The sequence below is a fragment of the Bos mutus genome, chromosome 3, assembly GCF_027580195.1.
Source record: "Bos mutus isolate GX-2022 chromosome 3, NWIPB_WYAK_1.1, whole genome shotgun sequence".
Taxonomy (NCBI): domain Eukaryota; kingdom Metazoa; phylum Chordata; class Mammalia; order Artiodactyla; family Bovidae; genus Bos; species Bos mutus.
The window spans coordinates 97,873,603-97,899,069 of NC_091619.1; the positions used below are offsets into that span (position 1 = coordinate 97,873,603).

Sequence of the window (25,467 nt, forward strand, 5' to 3'; positions counted from 1 at the left end):
CCAGGCAGGTGCATTTAGGAGAATAGGAGGAATAAAAGAGATGAGAGTATTAGTTGAGATCAAACATTGTATTGAAAGTAATGAGTTCAAGGAATTGGAAATCTCATAGAAGTGGAAGAACAGGGGGAGAACTGGAGTAAATGAGAAAACTGTAGAGACAGAAGTCAGAGTGCATTTATGAGATTAGGACTGGGGTTCTTTTCCTAGTTTTTTTTTTTTTGTTGTTGTTGTTCTTTAATCAGAATTACCAGTTGTGTTTAAAAAACACAGATGCCCAGGTCTCATTCTGGATCAACACATTGAGAATCTCTAGGGAGTTGGACCAAGGCATCTTCATTTAAAAAGTTCTACATGATTTAAATACAAATTTTTTAAAGTTTACATATACTAAAATTTACTTTTTTTGGTGTACAGTTCTGAGTTTTGACAAATGCATAGAGTAGATAGGAGGAGCAGGTATGGTGAGGAAGGTACATTTGTTTTTGAGCATCTGATTTCTTATTACACTGAAGATGTAGCCCATGGAGTTAAGATTATTACACTGAATTAACATTTTTTGATCACTTTTTTAAGTCTAGATCAGGGATGGCATACTTTTTCACAGAGCCAGGTAGTAAATACTTTAGGCATTGTGTATGCTTAGTTGCTCAGTCATGTTTGATTCTTTGAGACCCTTTGGGCTGTAACTTGCCAGGCTCCTCTGTCTGTGGGATTCTGCAGGCAAGAATACTGGAGTGGGTTACTGCAGGGGATTTTTCTGACCCAGAGATTGAACCCGTGGCTACTGTGTCTCCTGCCTTGCAGGTGGATTTTTTACCCACTGAGCTGTTGGAGAAGCCCTTAGGCATTGTAGGCCACTTATGGCCTCTGTTGCCTGGTTTGTGTGTGTATGTGTTCCTAACTATTAAAAATATGTAAAAATACATTCTTTGCACTGCACAAAATAGTCAAATGTACTGACCCCTGGTAGAAAATCAGTACAACAGTAAATCAAGCTCTGATTTGTAGTATTTGCTGATTCTAGAAGTATAGATACTCCTGGGGCTGATTTCAAGCTACCAATGTTATATGCTGAATGCAGAGTTTGAAAGAGATGTGCAGTAGCACAAAGTATTTCTGCTGTATAGATAAAGTAGATGTAAATTAAACTTTGAATGCATAGTTGATAAAATATAGTAGCTGAAGCTGAAGCTCCAACACTTTGGCCGCCTGATGCGAATAGCTGACTCACTGGAAAAGACACTGATGCTGGGAAAGATTGAAGGCAGAAGGAGAAAGAGGGTGACAGAGGATGAGATGGTTGTATGGCATCATCAATGCAATGGACGTGAACTTGAGCAAACTCTGGGAGATGCTGAGGGACTGGGAAACCTGCTATGCTGCAGTCCATGGAGTTGCAAAGAGTCTGACATGACTGAGCAACTGAACAACAACAAATGCCACACACACGTTTTCCCTTTCCCCGTTTTCCAGTGTAGTTATATCACAATTATCATTGTTTCTCAAATTATCTTTTAGTGTTTACACTGTTATGACTGTGTAAGTAGTGTTTAAGTCATCTGTATGTTATGATTATATTTTGTTTATTATATGTTTTTGGAATTAATTATTGCTTTAATTTTTAAACATTTGCTGGATTCTTTTTATGTGCTTATGACAGTGTTATTCTCATACTCCATGACAGAACTATAAAAGTCATCACAGGGGGGTTAAACATGAGATAATCTATTATTTTAATTTTTTCCTTCAACACACCTCCTTAGTCCCCCATTGTTCTCTTGCTAGAATCCCAGTTATTGTTTCCAGCTATCATCCTGATACTCTTGTTGTCCTAGTGATTACTTTTGCTTCTCTCCTGTGTTGGTGTCCACTTTCCTGAATCCTACACCATTTTCTTCTAGGTTTATTTCTTCATTTTGCTAGAGGACATTGTAAAGGAGCTTCTTAAGAAAGGTACTAAGAGAAGTTTCCTGAGACTTTGTATGTCTGAAAATGACAATTCTACCCTCATGTGTAATTGATAATTTGGCAGGATATATGATTCTTGGTTGAAAAACCATTTTCCCTTAGAACTTGAAGGTTTTCCCTCCAGTACTGTTAATTTGCAATATTGCTGTTGAGGAATCCAAAGACATTTCAGGCCTTAGTTCTTTGTGATCAGCCTTCCCCGCTACCCCAACCCCACCGTGCTGTGATAGATTTTAAGATCTTCTCTTTATTGCTTAAGTGAAAGTCCACCGAGATGTACCTTGATATGGATCTTTTTCATTCATTTTTTGGCATTCTTGGCACTTTCCCTTTGGAAATGTATGTCCTTCATTTCTAAGAATTTTTTTTCCCTTATTTTAAATGTTTCTGTTTTTTGGAATCTCTTTTAATTCGGTTTTGGGTCTTAGTTTATTCTCTAATTCTCTTGCCTTTTCTCCTATTTTTCATTACTTTCTCTTTCTGTTCTGCTTCTAACTTTATTTGATAGCTTGTCCATTAAAGTTTTTTAAAAAAACTCTTTTATAATTTTAGTATATCAGGGCTCTTGTTCTTTAATGTTACTTTGTTATAGATCTTGTTTGTATTTCATAGATGCAGTATTTCCTTTTGTATTTCTGATATACTTTTTTGATCTGTAGAAATCTTCTTGAATTTTTGGTTTATGCTTAAGTTCCTTTTGTTTATTTATTTATTTATGGTCTTCTTTAATGTTGGTGAGTTTCCTTATATGTCTCATGGTTTTTTATTTTTTTTAAAAATCCTGAGGTAAATATGCATAATGTAAAATTTATTATTTTAACAGTTTTTAAGTGTGCAGTTCTGTAGCATTAAGTTCTTTGACACTGTTGTGCAGCCATCACTGTCATCCATCTCCAGCGCTTTTTCATCTTACCTGACTGCAATTCTGTACCCATTGAACACTGACTCCCCATTCCCCCTCCCTGTCAGCCTAGGCAAGCACTATTCTGCTTTCTGTCTCCATGAATATGACAGGCACCACATATAGGAGGAATCATACAGTGTTTGTGCTCTTGTGACTGGCTTATTTCTTCAAGGGTCTTCATATCTCCATGAAGACATGTCTTCAAGATTTGTCCTTGTGTAGCATGTTAGATTTTTAAAGAGTTTTCTCTCTCTTTTTTTTTTTTTTTTTTTTTGATTGTCCTATGCGGCATGTGGGATCTTAGTTCCTCTACCAGGGATTGAACTTGTGCAGTGAAAGTGTAGAGTCTTAATCACTGGTCCGCCAGGGAAGTCCCTAAAGGGTTTGTTTTTATTTAAGAATAAGATACTGAATAGCTGTATTGAAGCTCCATGTAAGTAGGAAGGACTTAGTAACTGGAGGCCTTCGCTGAAAGGTGTTAAGATGATGAATATCTGTTTTTAAAGAACATCTTATTTTACTTATTTATTTTTAAAATTTTATTTTATCTGTATTTATTTTTGGTTGCACTGGATTTTGCTGCATGGGGGCTATTCTCTAGTTGTGCTTAGAATAGTTGTGGCTATTGTCTTACTGTGGTGGCTTCTCTTGTTCTGGAGCATGAGGCTTTAGCATGGGCTTCACAGCTGAGATCTTTTCAGTTTCTCCAGAGAAAAATCTCCCTAACTCATACCTTGGGGTAGAAGCTTTGTGGCTTATTGTTTAGAGAACTGAGATGGGGAAGGGGTTTGGGAAATCTACCTACTTAGTAGACTTTTCTTTAACTTTGCTGTTTTCAGTAAAGGATTTGTCTCTTGACCGAGTTGCACTTGGTGTTCCCTGAGTCCAGAGCCTCTATAACTGTTTCTGTGACCTGATGAGTGACAGGTAGCCTTGGTGTAGGAGGAGGGAGAGGTAGTTGTCTGACTGCATGGGGACTGGGAGGAGAACTGGGGATCTAGCTGAGTTTGTGTACACTTTCAGTCAGTTCTCCTATTTTTGGCCCCTTCCCTCAATTCTCCCTTTAGAGATACAGTGTGCCTCCAAGTCCTGGTCTTTACAGAGTACAGTGGTGTGATTCCTTTTTTACTGGATTTTCTCTCTTCAGGCTTAGGTTTCAGTTTTTTGCAATCTACCAAGTCAAATTCATTTGGTTGCTCTTCGTGTGTTAAGAGTTTTGTTGCTATCATCTGATGTTGTTTCCTCTGATTGCTTTTGCTATTGAATGCTTCAGATCAGATCAGATCAGTTGCTCAGTTGTGTCCGACTCTCTGCGACCCCATGAATTGCAGCACGCCAGGCCTCCCTGTCCATCACCAACTCCCGGAGTTCACTCAGACTCACGTCCATCGAGTCAGTGATGCCATCCAGCCATCTCATCCTCTGTCGTCCCCTTCTTCTCTTGCCCCCAATCCCTCCCAGCATCAGGGTCTTTTCCAATGAGTCAACTCTTCACATGAGGTGGCCAAAGTACTGGAGTTTCAGCTTTAACATCATTCCTTCCGAAGAAATCCCAGGGCTGATCTCCTTCAGAATGGACTGGTTGGATCTTCTTGCAGTCCAAGGGACTCTCAAGAGTCTTCTCCAATACCACACTTCAAAAGCATCAATTCTTTGGCGCTCAGCCTTCTTCACAGTCCAACTCTCACACCCATACATGACCACAGGAAAAACCATCTAGGTTGGTCATAACTTTCCTTCCAAGGAGTAAGCGTCTTTTAACTTCATGGCTGCAGTCACCATCTGCAGTGATTTTGGAGCCCAGAAAAATAAAGTCTGACACTGTTTCCACTGTTTCCCCATCTGTTTCCTATGAAGTGGTGGGACCAAATGCCATGATCTTCGTTTTCTGAATGTTGAGCTTTAAGCCAACTTTTTCACTCTCCACTTTCACTTTCATCAAGAGGCTTTTGAGTTCCTCTTCACTTTCTGCCATAAGGGTGGTGTCATCTGCATATCTGAGGTTATTGACATTTCTCCTGGCAATTTTGATTCCAGCTTGTGTTTCTTCCAGTCCAGCGTTTCTTATGATGTACTCTGCATAGAAGTTAAATAAACAGGGTGACAATATACAGCCTTGACGAACTCCTTTTCCTATTTGGAACCAGTCTGTTGTTCCATGTCCAGTTCTAACTGTTGCTTCCTGACCTGCATACAGATTTCTCAAGAGGCAGGTCAGGTGGTCTGGTGTTCCCATCTCTTTCAGAATTTTCCACAGTTTATTGTGATCCACACAGTCAAAGGCTTTGGCATAGTCAAGAAAGCAGAAATAGATGTTTTCCTGGAACTCTCTTGCTTTTTCCATGATCCAGCGAATGTTGGCATTTGATCTCTGGTTCCTCTGCCTTTTCTAAAACCAGCTTGAACATCAGGAAGTTCACGGTTCACATATTGCTGAAGCCTGGCTTGGAGAATTTTAGCATTGCTTTACTAGCGTGTGAGATGAGTGCAATTGTGCGGTAGTTTGAGCATTCTTTGGCATTGCCTTTCTTTGGAATTGGAGTGAAAACTGACCTTTTCCAGGCCTGTGGCCACTGCTGAGTTTTCCACATTTGCTGGCATGTTGAGTGCAGCACTTTCATAGCATCATCTTTCAGGATTTGGAATAGCTCAACTGGAATTCCATCATCTCCAGTAGCTCTGTTCGTAATGATGCTTTCTAAGGCCCACTTGACTCCACATTCCAGGATGTCTGGCTCTAGGTCAGTGATCACACCATCGTGATTATCTGGGTCATGAAGATCTTTTTTGTACAGTTCTTCTGTGTATTCTTGCCATCTCTTCTTAATATCTTCTGCTTCTGTTAGGTCCATACCATTTCTGTCCTTTATCAAGCTCATCTTTTCGTGAAATATTCCTTTGGTATCTCTGATTTTCTTGAAGAGATCCCTAGTCTTTCCCATTCTATTGTTTTCCTCTATTTCTTTGCATTGATTGCTGAAGAAGGCTTTCTTATCTCTTCTTGCTATTCTTTGGAACTCTGCATTCAGATGTTTATATCTTTCCTTTTCTCCTTTGCTTTTCGCTTCTCTTCTTTTCACAGCTATTTGTAAGGCCTCCCCAGACAGCCATTTTGCTTTTTTGCATTTCTTTTCTATGGGGATGGTCTTGATCCCTGCCTCCTGTACAATGTCACGAACCTCATTCCATAGTTCATCAGGCACTCTATCTCTCATATCTAGGCCCTTAAATCTATTTCTCACTTCCACTGTATAATCATAAGGGATTTGATTTAAGTCATACCTGAATGGTCTAGTGCTTTTCCCTACTTTCTTCAATTTCAGTCTGAATTTGGCAATAAGGAGTTCATGGTCTGAGCCACAGTCAGCTCCTGGTCTTGTTTTTGCTGACTGTATAGAGCTTCTCCATCTTTGGCTGCAAAGAATATAATCAATCTGATTTCAGTGTTGACCATCTGGTGATGTCCATGTATAGAGTCTTCTCTTGTGTTGTTGGAAGAGGGTGTTTGCTCTGACCAGTGCATTTTCTAGGCAAAAGTCTATTAGTCTTTGCCCTTCATTCCATATTCCAAGGCTAAATTTGCCTATTACTCCAGGTGTTTCTTGACTGCTTACTTTTGCATTCCAGTCCCCTATAATGAAAAGGACATCTTTTTTGGGTGTTAGTTCTAAAAGGTCTTGTAGGTCTTCTTAGAACCGTTCAACTTCAGCTTCTTCAGCGTTACTGGTTGGGGCATAGACTTGGATTACTGTGATATTGAGTGGTTTGCCTTGGAAATGAACAGAGGTCATTCTGTCGTTTTTGAGATTGCATCCAAGTACTGCATTTCGGACTCTTTTGTTGACCATAATGGCCACTCCATTTCTTCTGAGGGATTCCTGCCCGCAGTAGTAGATATAATGGTCATCTGAGTTAAATTCACCCATTCCAGTCCATTTCAGTTTGCTGATTCCTAGAATGTTGACATTCACTCTTGCCATCTCTTGTTTGACCACTTCCAATTTGCCTTGATTCATGGACCTGACATTCCAGGTTCCTATGCAATATTGCTCTTTACAGCATTGACCTTGCTTCTATCACCAGTCACATCCACAGCTGGGTATTGTTTTTGCTTTGGCTCCATCCCCTCATTCTTTCTGGAGTTATTTCTCCACTGATCTCCAGTAGCATATTGGGCACCTACTGACCTGGGGAGTTCCTTTTTCAGTATCCTATCATTTTGCCTTTTCATACTGCTCATGGGGTTCTCAAGGCAAGAATACTGAAGTGGTTTGCCATTCCCTTCTCCAGTGGACTACATTCTGTCAAATCTCTCCACCATGACCCGCCCATCTTGGATTGCCCCACGGGCATGGCTTAGTTTCATTGAGGTAGACAAGGCTGTGGTCCTAGTGTGATTAGATAGACTAGTTTTTTGTGAGTATGGTTTCAGTGTGTTTGCCCTCTGATGCCCTCTTGCAACACCTACCGTCTTACTTGGGTTTCTCTTACCTTGGGCGTGGGGTATCTCTTCACAGCTGCTCCAGCAAAGCCCAGCCATTGCTGCTTACACCTTTAAAATATGTATTTTATTGCCAATTTGGAATGATTAATAGAGGGACTGAAGAATCACATGTATTTAATCTACTGTGTTTTAGCTACTGTTCTATACTTGCCTAATTTTTTTTTTTTTTTAGCTCCATAAAAACTTTTTGAAGAGAATCTGTAAGTTCCTTATTACTGAAAAGCTTAGACTAGCAGCATGGGCATTACCTGGGAACTTGCTAGAAATGCAGAATTCCAGGCCCCAACCCATACCTAGCAATCAGTGTTCTGTATTTTACAGTATCCCTGGGTGATTTATAAGCACATTAAAGTGTTAAAGGTACTGTTCTGATTCACTGTGCCTGCTACAGTGCTTGACACATGTTAGGTGTCTTCTGTTGGATAATCAGAAATTTAGAAAAGACGCTGTAGTTAGAAATACTGTTTTGGGGTCAGTATATAGGTATTATTTATAGAAGCTATGGGAGTAGATGAGAGTACAGATTAAAAGAAGGTCAAGGAAATGTCAGTTGTATGGATGAAGGAAGAGAGGGCTTTCTGGGAAAACTGAGCGCTAAAGAACAGAGGCCTTGAGTATACAAGATGTAGGACAATGAGCAACCTTCCACAAGAATGGGCTGCCAGGTTAGAAGTGTCTTTAGGGAGTGCAAAACTTCAGAGATGGCTAAGAAGTGGGAAAAAACACTTTTCTGGAAAGACATTCAAGTTACAGAATAGTTTATTTAATTAGAATATGGGGAGAATAATCTAGGAGGTTGTTCCAGAGGACATAATGGAATGATCAGCAGTGAGAAGATGGTGTAGTGATGAATTATCTTGAAGTTTATACTTTTGGATTACAAAGTCCATAAGTATAAAGACTGTGTCTATCTAGTTCATTGCCATATTGCCAGCTCTTAGAACATAGGAGGTATTCAATAAATAGTTGTTATATACATATGGATTGATGATAGATTGTAAAAATAGGCCAGCATTTCATTCCTTCTTATTGTGTTCTTTTAGCAACTTTATGTAGAAACAGCTTTGTAATTGTTTCATTCTACTTATATTTCTGCAGATGAGAAAAAATACAAGGAGGCTGTGGGCAGCCCTCTGTAATAGATGTGACATGGTCATTATCTGTTTGTTGGTAGTGGAGCTATCACAGAACTGTCATTATCCATAAATAGCAGCTTCCCTGTGCTGCTGGTCAACTCAGTTCTGTATAGAGCTCCCCCAGAGAAGGAATACAGACAGCAGCAAGTCTTTGTGGTTCCTTTCAGTGATTTGGTTCTTGGTGGGCCAAACTGGTTCTTGTTGGGCCCTGCTGGTCATGGCATTCAGTTCAGTGAGGACTTGGTTTGACAAGCCCAGTGTTTGAACTTTTCCCAGGAGAGAATCAGTTGTTCTTTTTGCTGGGTTTCAGTTGCTCTTACTGTGTTTTCATTGCATCTTACTTTTACTTTTATTACAGTATTCGCCTTGTTCTGCTGAGAATTATGGTCATATGTTTCTAAGTGTCATTCCCTCTAGATTTCTTTTAGTGTCTTGTCTTTGTACCTTTCATAGTAATAGCACAGTGCTTTTGTATAGCACAAGTTTAAACTATTAATCCTTATAAGTAGAAGAATTTTAAATTCTGTAAAATTATATTTCCAACTGTAGCTACTTTTATATGCCACATCCCTTTCAAAGAAGATAGGTATAAATAAGTAGCTACTTAGAAAAAAAGAATGGATTATAGCAAGCTCTCCCCATCTAGTCATTTTAGAAGTCTGATATTTGTTTTTTTAAATAACAGCTTTTTTGAAATGTGATTCACATACCATTCAGTTCATCCACTTAAAAAGTATACAATTCAGTAGTGTTTAGTATATTCACAGAATTGTGTAGCCATCACCGCAAACAACTGGAACATTTTCATTGCCCTCAAAGAAACCTGCATACATAGCTGTCATTCCCTTTCCCCCTTTAGTCCAACCCTACACAACCATATACTTTGTTGCTGTAGATTTTCATGTTCTGGACAATGGAATTATACAATATATGGCTTTCATGATTGCTTTTTGTTTCATTTAGTCTAATGTTTTCATGGTTCATCCATGTTACCACATGTTTTTATTCCTTCTTACTGCCTAATAATATTTACTTGTATGTATGTATATTCACGCATACATACACACTACATTTTATATATTCATTTACCTTTGATGGATATTTGGGTTGTTTCCAGTTTTTGGCTACTGTAAGTAATACAGCTTTGAACATTTGTATCCAGTTTTTTGTATGGTTTTATGGTTTCTTTCTTTTAAAATATATGGCTAGGATCCAAATTGCTGGGTTATGTGGTGACTCATCATTTAACCTTTTCAGGACCTGCTAGACTGTTTTCCAGCCAGTTGCATCATTTTACATTTCCATCAGCAGTGTATTGAGAGTTCCCGTTTCTCTACATCCTCACCAACATTTGTTGTTATCTGTTTCTTTGAGGTGGTATTTCATTGGTTTCATTTTCATTTCCCTGATGGCTAATACTGTTGAATATCTTTTCATGTGCTTGTGGGCCATTTGTGTATCTTCTTTGGAGAGATGTCTGTTCAGATGCTTTGCCCATGTTTAATTTTAGTCATTTTTTGTTATTAAGTTGCAAGGGTTCTTTATGTGTTCTAGATACAATTTTTATCAGATATATCATTCATGAAGATTTTCTCCCATTTTGTGGGTTGTCTTTTCACTTTCTTGATGGTGTCCTTTGAAGCACAGAATTATAAATTTTGATGAAATTCAGTTTTCTACTTTTTCTTGTTTGTGCTTTTGATGTCATACCTAAGAAACTATTGTCTAATCCAAGGTCATGAAGACAAGCTTATTTTCTTCTAAAAGTTTTATAGTTTTGGCTGTTAACATTTAGGTCTTTGATCCATTTTGAGTTAATTTTTGAATACGTACAGTATGAGAAAGGGGACCAACTACATTCTTATATTCGTGTTGTTCCCCTTTTCCCACAATATTATCTTTAACTTTTTTGTTAATTAAAAAAGTTTTTCAGCAATCTAAAACTTACAAAAAAGTTGAATGTACAATAGAAATAACTTGCTTTCTAGAACCATTTAGAGTAGGTTGCCGACATGAGAGTCCATGATGTCCATGTTTGTATTTCCCACAAATAAGAACTTTCTCCAACATAACCACAATCAGATCAGAGATCAGATCAGTCGCTCAGTTGTGTCCGACTCTTTGCGACCCCATGAATCGCAGCACGCCAGGCCTCCCTGTCCATCACCAACTCCCGGAGTTCACTCAGACTCACGTCCATCGAGTCAGTGATGCCATCCAGCCATCTCATCCTCTGTCATCCCCTTCTCCTCTTGCCCTCAATCCCTCCCAGCATCAGAGTCTTTTCCAATGAGTCAACTCTTCGCATGAGGTGGCCAAAGTACTGGAGTTTCAGCTTTAGCATCCTTCCTTCCAAAGAAATCCCAGGGCTGATCTCCTTTAGAATGGACTGGTTGGATCTCCTTGCAGTCCAAGGGACTCTCACAGCTATCAAAATCAGAAAATGAACAATGATGCATTATTACCGTCTCATCCTCAGATTCCATTCAGGTTTTTCCATTGTCCCAGTAATGTCCTTTATAACAAAAAGATCCAGTCCAGACTCACACGTTGTATTTAATTGGCATGATTCTCTAGATTTTCCCTAATCTAGAACAGCCGCTCAGTCTTTCTTGAGTTTCACGACCTTGATGTTTTTGAAGATTCCAAGCCAGTTCTTTTGTAGAATGTTTTTCTAGCGTGGTTGGTTTGTCTCATGTTTCCTTATGACTGGATTCAGTTTATGTGTATTCGTCGTGTCCTTGGTGCATCCTGTTGGTGGCCTGTGATCTCATCGTTACTGTTGGTAGCTACCTTGATTGCTTGAATAAGGTTTGTTTCCCAGGTTTCTCCACTATTATATTAACCTTTTTACTTTCCTGATTAATAAGCATTTGTGGGAAGGCCTTCAAGATTATATAAAGCTTCTGCGTTAATCTTTCTATTTTTTAATTTATTTGTTTACATCTGTGTGGACACATGGATTCCTGTTTTGTTTACTGGTTTATATTCCCTTACTATTGTTATTTGTATTGATGATCCAGTCATTCCAGATTGGGTAGTAGGAGCCCCTTCAAGCTGGTTACTTTGTTGTTTTGTCATGGCCCCTCATTCTTTGAATATTTGGTTACTTTTTGTCACAACATGATGTTCCAGGTTCATTTGGTACTTGGTTTACCCCACCCCAGCCGTTTGTCCACAAGTGCAGATATACAGCTTGATGTACTTCTTTCCCAATTTGGAACCAGTCAGTTGTTCCATGTCCAGTTTTAACTGTTGCTTCTTGACCTTCATACAGATTTCTCAAAAGGCAGGTCAGATGGTCTGATATTGCCATCTCTTGAAGAATTTTCAACAGTTTGTTGTGATCCACACAGTCAAAGGCTTTGGCATAGTCAATAAAGCAAAAGTAGATGTTTTTCTGGAACTCTCTTGCTTTTTCAATGATCCAATGCATGTTGGCAATTTGATCTCTGGTTCCTCTGTCTTTTCTAGTTAAACATCTGGAAGTTCACAGTTCACACACTGTTGATTTATTTATTTTTATTGTAAAGATATAGGTATAAACACACACTTGAATAGCTTGCTAAATAACTGCTTCCCTGGCCTTCCTACTCCTTTTCCTGTTGACCAAGCGGCTGAGCCCTCAGCTACATAGGCTCTGGTGCCTAGCTGGTGTTTTTAAATAAAACACTGAAAAATGAAGTACAGAGAAGACTGTGGAAAGTAGTGAGAAAGAGAATACCGTGAAAAACAAAAGCCATAGGATGTGATGTTCAAATTTAGACACAAGATGGTTCATGATGATTATTGGTAAATAATAAAATAGGGGACAGATTGGCCAGGACCGAAGAAACAAGAGGGCCAGGGAGCCCCATTGTGCCTGACAAAGGTGGGCATCCTCCAGATGGAGAGTCTTAATTACATCCGTTACAGTGAACATCTTCACGACGCTGTGAGCTCTTCAAGGCCAGGTGCATGGCTTCCTTATGTCTGTATCCCCACTATTTAACACTTTCTTGCATATGGTAGATTTTTAATACATATATTTGGGAACCAGGAAACTGAGCTGAGTCGGCTTACTGCTTTCAAAGCCGTTTTGGGTGATGTCTATTCATGCAGTTCATTCACTCCTCTACCTAAGGCAAGGGTGACAGACTTCATCTCACTCTGGTGGACTGATAGTGAATACCTGGAAGCATTAATGATACAGATTTTGAGGGGACTCCCTGGCAGTCCAGTCATTAAGATTCCATGTTTCCACTGCAGGGAGCATGGGTTTGATTGATGGCACGGAAGAAAGGAGTGCCACTCATTCACAGTGCCACCTTGAAAGAAGGGTGGCACAGATGTTCTCTACCCCCCACCCTGGCCTAGGAGAAAGGCATCCAACAAAAAGTTAGTATTTTATAAGAAGGAAAAAAACGCAGATAGCTTGAATATTTCATTTTTTCAGGCAATTATTGGTAGAGTTCTGAAAGGATTCTTTCATTGGCAAATGTTTAACATTTAACATAAAATAATCCCTATTTTGATTTATAATGATCTGGAACCTTAATGTACATTGGTTAATGAACTGTATTTGAGGAAATTAGAGAGTAAATAATAATTTACATTACAAAATAATAATGTTAATTTCTCTTCTAGCTCTTCCACCAAAGCCACCTAAGCCAATGACTTCAGCCATTACAAATGGAATAAAGGACAGTTCTGTTTCTCTTCAGGATGCAGAATGGTACTGGGGGGATATTTCAAGGTAATTAGACTAAGTATTATAGTTGAATGGAGTTTAAAAAATAATTCTTGAGATTAGTAGTTTAGAAAAATATTTTTAATGCCCCACAAGTTGTCATTTAAAGATTACCATTTAAAAACCTGTGTAGGAGAACCTTTAAAATTTTCTAAATAGTTTTCTTCCCACACACAAAAAAAGACAAGATAATCTTTAAATTGTATGTATGGTTATTACTTTTAATACTGTATTGAGGATAGGGTTCTGAATAAGTGAAACGTACATTTAGGATAGATGTATGTGTTTTGGGATAAAATATTTATGCTTAATTTTCCCTATGTTTCTGTTTCTAAGGTAATGGTTCCTCAGTGTTTTCACACATAAAAATCAATGGAGTAGGGCTCAGGAATCTGCATTTATAACCTCCCAGTTGATTTTTATGTCTCTTCACCTCCTTTTGAGAAACAGGACTCTAGGACAGATTTGCTTTTTGGGTAAAATGTGGTTTTGGAAAACTCTGAATGTAGAGAGAAAAAAAAGATACATCTATATTTTATAGATAAATACGTATATATATTTTAAATTCAAATATTGTATTTTCTTGTTTTTAAAAAGTTATATCTACTTTTGCCAAATCAGATTTCAAGTTGCTTCTGTATTCCTCCATATGCTTGTCCTTCTCTTTCTCTTGTCTGTACTTTCCTATTACCAAAGTAGCACTCATTTATTTTTTTTCCATATCATTTTAACCATCTAAAGATGTACAGCTCAGTGGCATAAAGTACATTCACATTATTGTTCATCCTTCCCCACCCTCCATCTCTGAAAGTGTCATCTTCCCAAAGTGAGCTCTGTACTCATTAAACACTAACTCACTTTTCCTTCTGTTTTCCCCAGCACCTGCCTCCTCTTTCTGTGAATTTGACTTTTCTAGGTACCTCATATAAGTGGAATCATGTAACATTTGTTCTTTGTGTTTGACTTGTTTCGCTTAGCACAATGTCTTCAAGGTTAATCCATGTTATAGCATGTGTCAGAATTTCCTTTTTAAGGCTGAGTAATATTCCATTATATATACCTACCACATTTTAATTTATTCATTTTTATGGACATTTGGCTTTGATGAATACTTGAGTTATTTCCAGCTCTTGGCTATTGTGAATAATGCTGCTATGAACATTGGTGTATAAATGTACAAGATTCTGCTTTTAGTTCTTTGGGCATATACCCAGAAGTGGAATTTCTGGGTCATACAGTAATTCTGTATTTAATTTTTTGAAAAAGACTTAATATATTTGATATTAAACATAAAATTTAAATTTTAGCAGTGTACAAAAAAAGGATCTACTATATTTACATACTACTTAATTTATATTTTAAGACCATGTGGTTCTGTGACTCAAGTTTCTTTTATGTCCTGCCATTTTCTTTGAGTCTTCTAGTGTTGTTCCTTAAAGTCCTAAACCATCTCTACAGAAGAAATTTTTTGTCAGTATAAATTCAAATTGGAGAATATTATTGAAAGATTGTGAACTGAGTAAATTATCCCCACTCTGATCTGACCCAGCTGCCACTGTTGTTTAAACTTAATCTTTCTAAACAGCTGCTGTTTTTTTCTGACACTCTACAAGTTCATACCTGCCTAAGGAAGCCCTAAAGGCTTAATGGAAACAGGTATTCCCTACAGACAGTTGAAACCTGGAAGAGTTTAAAAATCAAATACTCATCCTGGGATTGCAAAACACCAAAAATCAAAACAAAAGCATATCTAGGGGAGGAACTAAATGACCTCTGACAGCCCCCAGGATTCTATAATCTTAGACCCCACCTCCCAATTAGTCTTAGTGATAATATGTGAAGAAAACAACCAACACTTACATTAAAAAAATTTTTTTTCCTATAATTCCTTTCTTCAGGGAGGAGGTAAATGACAAATTGCGGGACATGCCAGATGGTACCTTCTTGGTCAGAGATGCCTCAACCAAAATGCAGGGAGATTACACTTTGACCTTGCGGTGAGTATTTTTCAGCATTTTGTCTAGTGTTCTACTAGCATGATTTATTTCTGGTATACAAAGATTCCTGTATTTTATTTAAATCTTTATATACAAATTTCTTCATATTTTTATTTAATTTAGATACATAATTTTAGTTGTTTGGCTAACTATCTTTTTCCTACACATTTAAATATTTAAATTAATACTAAAAAGGCAACAATTTTTATTTTTATGTAGCAGTAAAACAAAAAGCCTTAAAATCCCTAAATATGATGAAGTAAGATGTATACTGTTGACCTTATGAGTGAAGTAGAAGTCATGGGCACAGCCTAAAGTTATTAATGATATGCTGGGAATCCACCCCTCCAATAACTCTATTGTTTTCCTTAATCTAGACTTCAGAGAGTAAAACTCAACATAAATAAGACAATTTTCATGCCATCCGTGTGGGCATATTAGAATCTCATAAGGTGGATGTATCAGTCTATATTTACAAAGATGGGATGTATAATTAAACAGATTAGGGAAACTATATTAGATATTTCTACATTTAGTTTTAACCGTTAACATAGCCTAAGGACAATAAAAGAATCTGCCTGCCAATGCAGGAGATGTGGATTTGATCCCTAGGCTGGGAAAATCCCCTGGAGAAGGAAATAGCAACCCACTCCAGTATTCTTGCCTGGGAAATCCCATGGACAGAGGAGGCTGGCAGGCTACAGTCCATGGGATCACAAAAGAGTTGGAAATCACTTAGCGACTAAACAACAAGGACAATAAGGTCTTGCATTCTGTTTTGTTTTTTAAAAAGGGACTGTCTAAAGAATAATGGCAACGATAACAACTTCCTTGTACATTTTACATGCAGTATCTATATCAAAACAACCTTATGAGGAAGGTATCATTAATACCATTAATATTTCCATTTTATAGATGAAGCAACTGAAGCTTAAGTTGGTTAAGAAACTTGTCCTAAAGACACTTAGCTTGTAAGTGTCAGAGGACAGGTTCAAACTCAGACTTATTTGTTTCTTTGTCGCCTTTCCAGCCTAGCATCTTTAGGAAAAATAATCCCATATTTTATCCTAGAAATTTGGGATTACTATATATCAGCTTCTGGTAAAGACATTAAGAAGTTAATTAAGCTAGGACTTAAGCTGTGCTGAGGAATAATCCATGTTCTGCAGTGATTCATTCAACATAATTTTTTCCCATTCCAGTCAGGCTTCTGTCTCTACTGCTGTTCACGGACTGCTAGTCCAATGGCCACTTCTCTCTCCTTACCTTTCTGACCTCTTAGCAGCATTAGTCATGGACATGTCTTCTTAGAAACCGTTTATTGTCTTGGCTGTTCTGACATCACACTCTCCTAATGTTCTTCCTAACTCATTTGAGATTATTCCAGGGCTCAGAACTGGGCTTTATTCTCTTCTCCCAAGAGTGAGTATTCATTCTCCCAAGGTGAGCTTGTCCTGTCCCATGGCTTTAATGTACATCTTCATAGTGATGATTCATAAACCTTATCTTCTAGCTCTGACCTTCTGAATTCCAGATGCATATATCCAGTTGCCACTCAGATAACTAGAGCACATACTAATTTTAATATAGTCAAAGCAGAATTCTTGATTTCTAATGCAGCTCCCCCTACCCAAACTGTTTCTCTTCTAGTGTTCCCTTTTTTTTCAGAAACAGAACCACCATCTCCATTACTACCACTATTTTGTGCTACTCGAGTCACAAAATCTTTTTTTTCCTCACATCCAATCTGTCATTAAACAACCCCTGCCAACTCTACCTCCAAATCTATATCCATAATCTCTTCACACTTGTCTACCATCCAAATCTAAGCCACCATTTTCTGGCTTGATATTTCATAGTTACCTCCTAACAGGTTTGAATATGCAGAAAGTTAGAGAGGAGGTTGCAGGATTAGGTAGCAACAGAAACAAAGATTTGGAGGTGAGAAACTGTAGAGTTCTGTTCTGTGAGATGCAATTCCATTTGGCTAGAGAGTAACATTTGAAGAGGGAAAAGTAGCAGGGGTCAGAAAGTTGGAAAGGGTCATGTTGAAGAGGGCCTTGAATTCTAAACCTAGGAATTTGTGTTTAATATTGTATGGAGGCAGGGGGAACCATTTCATTTTTCAATGGGGATGTTTTACAGTTAGACTGTGTTTGAATAGAAAAAATAAAAAAGGATAGAGACTAGTAAGGAGTTAGATGGCTGTTATGAATTGAGAGGGAATGATGTTCTAGAATTAGGTTTATTCTTTAATCATTTAATATTATTAAGTGCCCACAGTGTTCCAGGAAAAGAAAATACTGGACAAGCCAAAAATGATTTCTTATCTATAGTGTTTATATTTGGGGGTTGGTTATAGTCAGGGAGAGGGAGACAAAAGAAACCAAAAAAAAAAAAAATGAAATAGTTCCCTGGTGGTCCAGTGGTTAGGACTCTACGTGTTCACTGTGGGATTGGGAAATAAGATCCTGCAAGCCATGTGACACAGCCCAAAAACAAAAGACATAACAAATCACTTTGTTGTACACCTGAAACTAACAGAATATTATAAATCGGCTATAGTTCGATTAGAAAAATGAAAAGATATAATTTCACAGTATATAAAGGGCTATGTAGGGAATACATAAGGTTATATGATAACAGAATATGAGGAAAAGAATTTCACCAAGTTTTGAGGAGAGCCTCTCTGAGGATATGACCTCGGAAAACTGAAGTATTATAAAGAGCTGGCCAGAAAAGTGTTCCCAGGAGAGGGAACAGAAAACGCAAAGACACTGATTTTTGAAAGATCTGGTGAATCCAATAAATGCAGACACTGATGTTCCTGCTTTCAGTGTGAATCAGAGTAGTAGGAGATGAAGTTGAAAGTGGGAAAGAGCCAGATGCAAAGAGCCTAATGAGCCATGGTAAGGAATTTGAACTTTATTTCTAAGTGCAAAAAAAAAAAATTAATAAAGGGTTTTAAGCAGGGCAATGACATGATCAAAAGATTGAATACACGATTACCTAGGATTGTGGCTCTAGGAAAGGAGTTGAGAATCAAAGTAAGAGGCAATGTTGAGCTGAGAGCTAAAGGGATTTGATAATAGAAAAGGTATGAGGTTACGGAGGAGTTAAAAGTGACTGTGGTTTGAGCCTGCTGGGCTTAGAATGAATGTGCCATTTATAGAAATAGGAGAGTCAGGAGCAGTTGATTTTTAGCTGCTTCAGAACTTCCAGGTAAAAATATATCTAGAGTACAGCTAGAAATTTATGTTTAATGCTTAAGGGAGAATATAGGGCCAGAAAAAGATTCAGGTACATATCTACATAGAATAATTGGAATTTTAAGGAAAGAGTTTATATAGGAAAAAAAGGGTGGAGGACTGAAGGCAAATTTTTTTTAGGGAATAAACTGTGTAGCAGCAGGATGGAGGCAGAGAAAGAACAATTAAGAGGTTGAAAGAAAAGAGTAATGTCACAGAAGTCATAGAAGTATGAAATATTAAGAAGGAAGTGGGAGTAGAGGAAAGAAAGGGAGTGTGGAAATTTCAGTCACTGCAAAGAATCTGAGCCTGGGATAGAGGGGGAGAGCAGAGTCCGAATTTGGTAAAAAGTCACTGGTGACCCTCAAATGAGAGAAAAGAGCGTGAGATCAGACTGCAGACAATAGGTGAGAAGAAGTAGAGCTTTTTCAATTCAGTTACCATTTTAAAAAATCAGCAAATGGTATTTATAGTAGAAAATCTGGATAGTTAACAAATCTTTAGGAATCTGATATATGCCGGCATTGGACCAGGTGCTAGGATGTAAGGAGGAGTAGCAATGTTCTTCTGTTAAGAAGGTTACAGCATGGGAGAGACATAATTAAAAACCCACTATTCCTCAGTTCCTTCATGTCTTTACTTCCTTCTCTCTTTAAAGTTAACAGTCTAATATTAAAATAACCTTGTTGAGTATATCCTTTCTCCAGACTTGTGCCTCTCTCCCTTGTAGTAGTCGTCTAAATATTGATATATTCCAACACTTGTTAAATTCAACTCTCCCATCTGTTTTTTGCCTATACCCGGGCAGCTGAATGTGGAGAAAAATACATCATGCAGACTGTTGTGCAGTCACTAAGTCCTGTCCAACTCTTTATGAATGTGTGTATGCTCCGTCATGTCCAACTCTTTGCGACCCTATGGACTGCAGCCCACCAGGCTCCTCTGTCCATGGAATTTTCCAGGCAAGAATACTGGAGTGGGTTGCCATTTCCTACTCCAGGGATCCAACTCTTTACCACCCTATGAACTGCAGCATGCCAGTCTCGTCTGTCCTCCACTATCTCCCAGAGTTTGTGAAAGTTCATATCCATTGAGTTGGTGATGTTGTCTAACCATCTCATCCTCTACTGCCCCCTTCTCCTTTTGTCTTCAGTCTTTCCCAGCATCAGGGTCTTTTCCAATGAGTTGGGTTGTGACTGCCAATCTTAAGTGGGCATTTAGTACTGCCCCGCTAAATTTACATTTTCACAGTCCCATTTGCTCTCTTACTTTTCCTAGATGATAATTTCACATGTTCTTTTTTTCTCTTCAGATCAACAACCCACATCCCTCCCTTTTAACTAAACAAGTTGCTTCCTGTTTCTCTGAGGGTATGGAAGCAGTTAGAAGAGATCTAATTCCATCATGCTCCTGTTGCTACAGCCATCAACATGAATGTGAATACTCTGCCTTTCTCCTGTTCCAGTGATGACTGTTCATTTCCTTGTCCAGGATCCCGTTGTGGATGAGATCCCATCCCATCCCATCCCTCTAACCTACTCAAGGAATCACCCTAGGAATTATTTTGTTCTTTCTTATGGATCAACAGTTTTTGTCTCTACTGAGCCATTCCCATAATAATATAAATATGCTTTACAATCTTTCACTTAAGAATGATAAAGAAAGAAAATTCCTTTGACTCTTTCTTTTCAGCTGTTTCCCTATTTCTCTGCTTCCATTTACAGCAGTGTTCCTCAAGACAGTTGTCTGTAGGCATTTCTTCTTCCTCTTCTTTCATTCTCTTTGATCCATTCCAATCGGTCTTCCATCCTTACCATTCTATTGACACCATTTGGTCAGGACCCCTTAGTGATCTCTGCTTTGCCAAACCCCAAGATCATTTACCCAGTTGATCTTATCCTCTTTGACAAAATGCTTTTTTAAAAAACAGGGTTTTAAGATACTGTTTACTTCATTAATTGCTCTATCTTGGTTTCCTTTCTCATTTCCCTGACCACTAAACATTGGTGTACCCCGGGACTTAGACCTCAGACCTTTTCTCTTATTCAACTATGTTCATCTTCAAATAACATCTATAGGCTGACAACTCCTGATTTTATACATCTGGCCCAGAACTTGCTCCTGAACTTTAGATTCCTTACATAGGCTGCAGGATCCTCTGCTCTTGGATGTTCACTGGGCATTTCAAACGTTAACAAATCTAAAGTTAAAGTGCTTTTTTCCTCTTTAAACATGTTCCTTTTATATATATCCTCCTTCTTTCTGATAAATGACAATTCCATTCTGAATGCTTAAGATAAAAACCATGAGATCATCTTTACTTTTGTCCCCTTTCATGCCCATATCTAGGCCACAGCGCATCCTGTCAACTCTATCTTCAGCATATATTCAGAATCCCACCATTTCTCAGTATCTCCACAGCTACTACCCTTGTCCAAGACACTATCATGTCTTGCCTAGATTATTTTACAAGTCTCCCAGCTGACCTTTCTACTTCTACCTCTGCTTATTTTGAATGGTCTTATCAACTTAGCAGCTAGAATGAGCCTTGTAAAACACAAAATAGATGATATCATTCTGCTCAGACTTTCTTGTGTTCCCCATCTTAGTCAGCAAAAGCAAAAGCCATTACAGTGATCTACAGGCTATTATATGATCCAGGTTCCTTTTACTTTGCTTCCTACTACTCTCCTTTTTGCTTTTTTTAGCTCCAGCAATGCTGACCTCATTGCTGTTCCTGGAACATGCCCAGCTTGCTTCTACCTCAGGCGCTTTGTACTTGCTATCCCCTGTCTGGAAAACTTCTCCCCCAGATATCTGCTGTGCCAGACTGCTCCCATCATTTAGGACTCTGCTAAACGTCGCCTGAGCAGAGTGATTTTCCTTGTGCAACATATATGAAGTAGCCATTTCTCCACCCCCAGAATAATCTTTTTCCTTTGCTCTGTTTTTTTTTTTTTTCTAAAGGACCTATTACCAGATGATATATCTAGTTGTTTATTTTTGTGTTCTATCTTAGTGAAAAATTCTTTATCCTCTTTATAAAAATGGGGATATGTTCCACCTGTTCCTAAACTGGAAGTTCTGTGAGAGCATGGACTGTATCTGGCCTGTTTATCACTGTGTCCACTGTGCCTCATACAGTCTGGACATATAATAGATGTGCAAAAAGTTTTTTTGAATGAATAAGTACCTTCTAGTTTTCCTCTAGCAGAAAGAGCAGCTGGCATTACCCATACCCTCTATGGCTATATGCATGGGAATACACCTATAGAAACTGCTTATGATTAGGTGGTCCTTCTACTGTAACGTTTTATGGGATAGTTCTTCATCCATCTAAACTGACCATCTAAGCATTACATTTAAATCGTCCACGGATTCAAACCTATTGTGTTTGACCTTTTACAAATCCCAGTGCTTCATTTATCATGTGTAATGGCATGGCATAAAGAGATAAAGAAGCATATTTTCCCCCCATTAAGTCTCTATGCTGCTATAAGAACAGTTGAGTGAGAATTGTGCAGTATTTTGCTATGATATAATGAATCGGTCTGCTCTGCTTTTAGATTATACCTTAGGGGACTTGCAAAACATGGCCATTTTTAAGCTTTGGTTATAAATTATCTTTTAAGGGACCATTGGATATGTCTCAGTAAACAAAAGTGGTCTAAACTATTCAAGCATCTAATATAAATGGCTCTTCAAAAGCTATACTTTGTAAAACAGTTGAATGACAGTTGAATCATTTACATATTGTGATGCCTAAATAAATAGTCTTTCCAAGTATTATAAGTGAATCTAAAAGACAAAGTAGTGTAGGGTGCTGGATTAATTACTCAGTTATAAATCATTCAAGGAGCTTAATTATGTTTGTGCATTAACAATAAAACCATGAGTGTTGTGTTGGTATATGTGTGACAAATGGTTATCACCCTCTTCATATAGAGATTGCTTCTGTGTCCCTCCAGAGACACACTACCACATATCTTTAGATCCTGAAGAGATTGTCTCTGTTCTTCTTGATACAGAATTTACATTAAAAAAAGTGGTTCAGAAAATAAACAAAAGATACACTTTACTTTTGTTTTGGTTTGTTTTAGTGATTATTTTTGTTAAATTTGTTGATACTGAAAGTTGTGTATGTTGACCTTTAGTAACCAAGATACTTTACAGACAGAAGAAATAATTGTAAAAATAATATGTATACTTCTACACATATAATATATGCCTTTTCACCCATTCCAGTCTTGTTAACATAATAAAACTTGTTTACAATGTGACACCAAGCTTTCATATCTCCAAGTGAAAGAGTACTTCAACGGAATTTTTTGGGAAAAAAAAAATCTACAGTTATGTCTTGTTGTTCACAGGAAGGGAGGCAATAATAAGCTAATAAAGATTTATCATCGAGATGGTAAATATGGCTTTTCTGATCCTCTGACATTTAATTCTGTGGTGGAGCTCATTAGCCACTATCATCATGAATCTCTTGCCCAGTACAATCCCAAACTTGATGTGAAACTGATGTACCCAGTGTCCAGATACCAACAGGTAGGTATATTACATAAGTTTGGGATTTTTTTTTTTGGCTGTGCTCTGTGGCATGTGGGATCTTATTTCCCTGACCATGAATCAAACCCATACTCCTACAGTGGAAGTGCAAAGTCAACTACCGGAGCACCAGGGAAGTCCTGTGGTTACACAGGCTCTTAATAGCTAATCAGCAAGTCATTATTTAACAACATCATTTGATTCTAACTTACCAGGTTTATTAGGGAAAAAAAAAGAAATGCTAGATGCTTAAATTTTCCTACTTAAGATTTAAGATATGTTTAGAACTTATTTTGTGACTACTATTCCTTAATATCTTGTTGCATGTGTTTGTTAACTTTATGATACAGGATACTCGGGGCTGGTGCACTGGGATAACCCAGAGGGAGGGTATGGGGAGGGAGGTGGGAGGGGGGCGTTCAGGATGGGGAACATGAGTACACCCGTGGCGGATTCATGTCGATGTACAGCAAAACCAATACAATATTGTAAAGTAATTAGCCTCCAATTAAATAAATTTATATTAAAAAATAAAAAATGTTTGTTTCCTATTTATATTTCATTAAAACAATTTTAAGTATTACCTATTTTGATGTGATCTTAAGAGGTTGATCTTAGTGTTAACAAAAGGATTTAGTGGTTTCCCATACTTGATACTAATACAGTAGCTTAAACTTACAGCAGAAATACAATGTAAAAATAAATAGTTGTGGAAAAACCCATGTTTTAGAAATATTGGCATTCTTCATTTCTTTTGTTTACCTATATAGGATCAGTTGGTAAAAGAAGATAATATTGATGCTGTCGGTAAAAAACTGCAGGAGTATCACTCTCAGTATCAGGAAAAGAGTAAAGAATATGACAGACTATATGAAGAATATACCAGAACATCCCAGGTTAGTATATTTTTGTTGTTTAGGCCAGTAAGTAGGCGGTAAGGCTTACAGTTATCTTGGATTTTCTATAATATTATTATTTTCCATAATTCACTTGACAGTCTTTATCTGCCTTGATATCTTTTTTAAGCTAAAAAAAATTTATTGAAGTATAGTTGATTTACATATGTAAATTCTTATGTATATAAAGATTTTTATGTATGAATTCTTTTTCAGATTCTTTTCCATTATAGGTTGTTTCAAGATATTGAATCTAGTTCCTTGTGTTATACAGTGAGGCCTTGTTTTAGGCTTCCCTGGTGGCTCAGAAGGTAAAGCGTCTTCCTGTAATGTGGGAGACCTGGGTTCGACCCCTGGGTTGGGAAGATTCCCTGGAGAAGGAAATGGCAACCCACTCCAGTACTCTTGCTTAGAAAATCCCTGGGACAGAGGAGCCACGGTAGACTACAGCCCATGGGGTCGCAAAGAATTGGACATGACTGAGCGACTTCACTTTCGCTTTGTTGTTTAAGCTATCTTAGTATCTCTTTTTAAAAATTAAACCAAATTAAATTAATTTATTTATTTATTGACTGTGTTGGGTCTTTATTGCTGCACTTGGGCTTTCTCTGACTGTGGTGAGCAGGACCATCTCTTGTTGCAGAATACAGGCTCTAGGTGCATGGGCTTAGCAGTTGTGGCTCACAGGCTTAGTTGCCCTGCGCCATGTGGAGTCTTTCCAGACCAGGGATCAAATCTGTGTCCCCTGCATTGTCACGTGGACTCCCAACCACTGGACCACCAGGGAAGTCCAGTACCAACTTAGTATTGAAAAAGTTTTCAGTAGGGTTTAAACACTGTATATGCTCCTATACATTTTTATTCCTTCCCCCTTATATTGTTATCACTACTGATTACATTGTTATACATTGTCTGCCCATTAGCATAGATTTATAATTATAGTTTTATACATTTGTCCTTTAAAACATATAGAACATGGACAGAAGAGCCTGCAGGCTGTAGTCATAGGGTTGCAAAGAGTCAGACATGACTGAAGCTACTTAGCATGCACGCAACCAAAAGTACAAAACTACTGGCTTTTATATTTGCTTATGCAGTTGCTTTTACCAGTGTTCTTTCTTTATTCATGTAGCTTTGAATTACTGTCTAGTGTCCTTTCATTTCATCCCAAAGGAGTCTCTTGAGCATTTTTTGTAGGGCAAGTCTTGGGGTAACAGACTCCTTTAACTTTTGTCTATCTGGGCTTATCTTATATAATTTCTCTTCCTTCATTCTTGAAGGACAGTATTTCTAGTTACAGAATTCTTGGCTGACAATTGTTTTCTTCCAGGGCTTTAAATATTGCCCACCTGCTGCCTTACGGCCTAAATATTTTGGATGGCAAATCAGCTATTATTTTTTTATTAGTATTTTTTTATTGAATGCCATTTGTATATGACAAGTCACTTCTTTTTTGCTGCTTTCAAGATTCTCTCTTTGTGTTTTGACAATTTGATTACAACTGTGAAATACTTAGATTTTTAAAAAATATCTT

At 37.8% G+C, this 25,467-nt stretch overlaps 1 protein-coding gene across 2 annotated transcripts in view; it reads left to right on the plus strand.

Moving 5' to 3' along the window:
- PIK3R3 (phosphoinositide-3-kinase regulatory subunit 3) overlaps positions 1-25,467 on the plus strand; it is a 105,840-nt gene that overhangs the window by 48,124 nt on the left and 32,249 nt on the right. Inside the window, exons 1-5 of one of the 2 annotated variants that reach the window (XM_070368133.1) lie at positions 12,446-12,465; positions 13,139-13,247; positions 15,140-15,238; positions 22,857-23,037; positions 23,808-23,933. In XM_070368133.1, the coding sequence (XP_070224234.1) occupies positions 13,165-13,247; positions 15,140-15,238; positions 22,857-23,037; positions 23,808-23,933 (489 nt within the window). In that variant the 5' untranslated portion in view covers positions 12,446-12,465; positions 13,139-13,164. Of the gene's footprint in view, positions 1-12,445; positions 12,466-13,138; positions 13,248-15,139; positions 15,239-22,856; positions 23,038-23,807; positions 23,934-25,467 lie in introns of those variants that run through there. The other variant, XM_005894213.3, reaches the window with a different exon arrangement.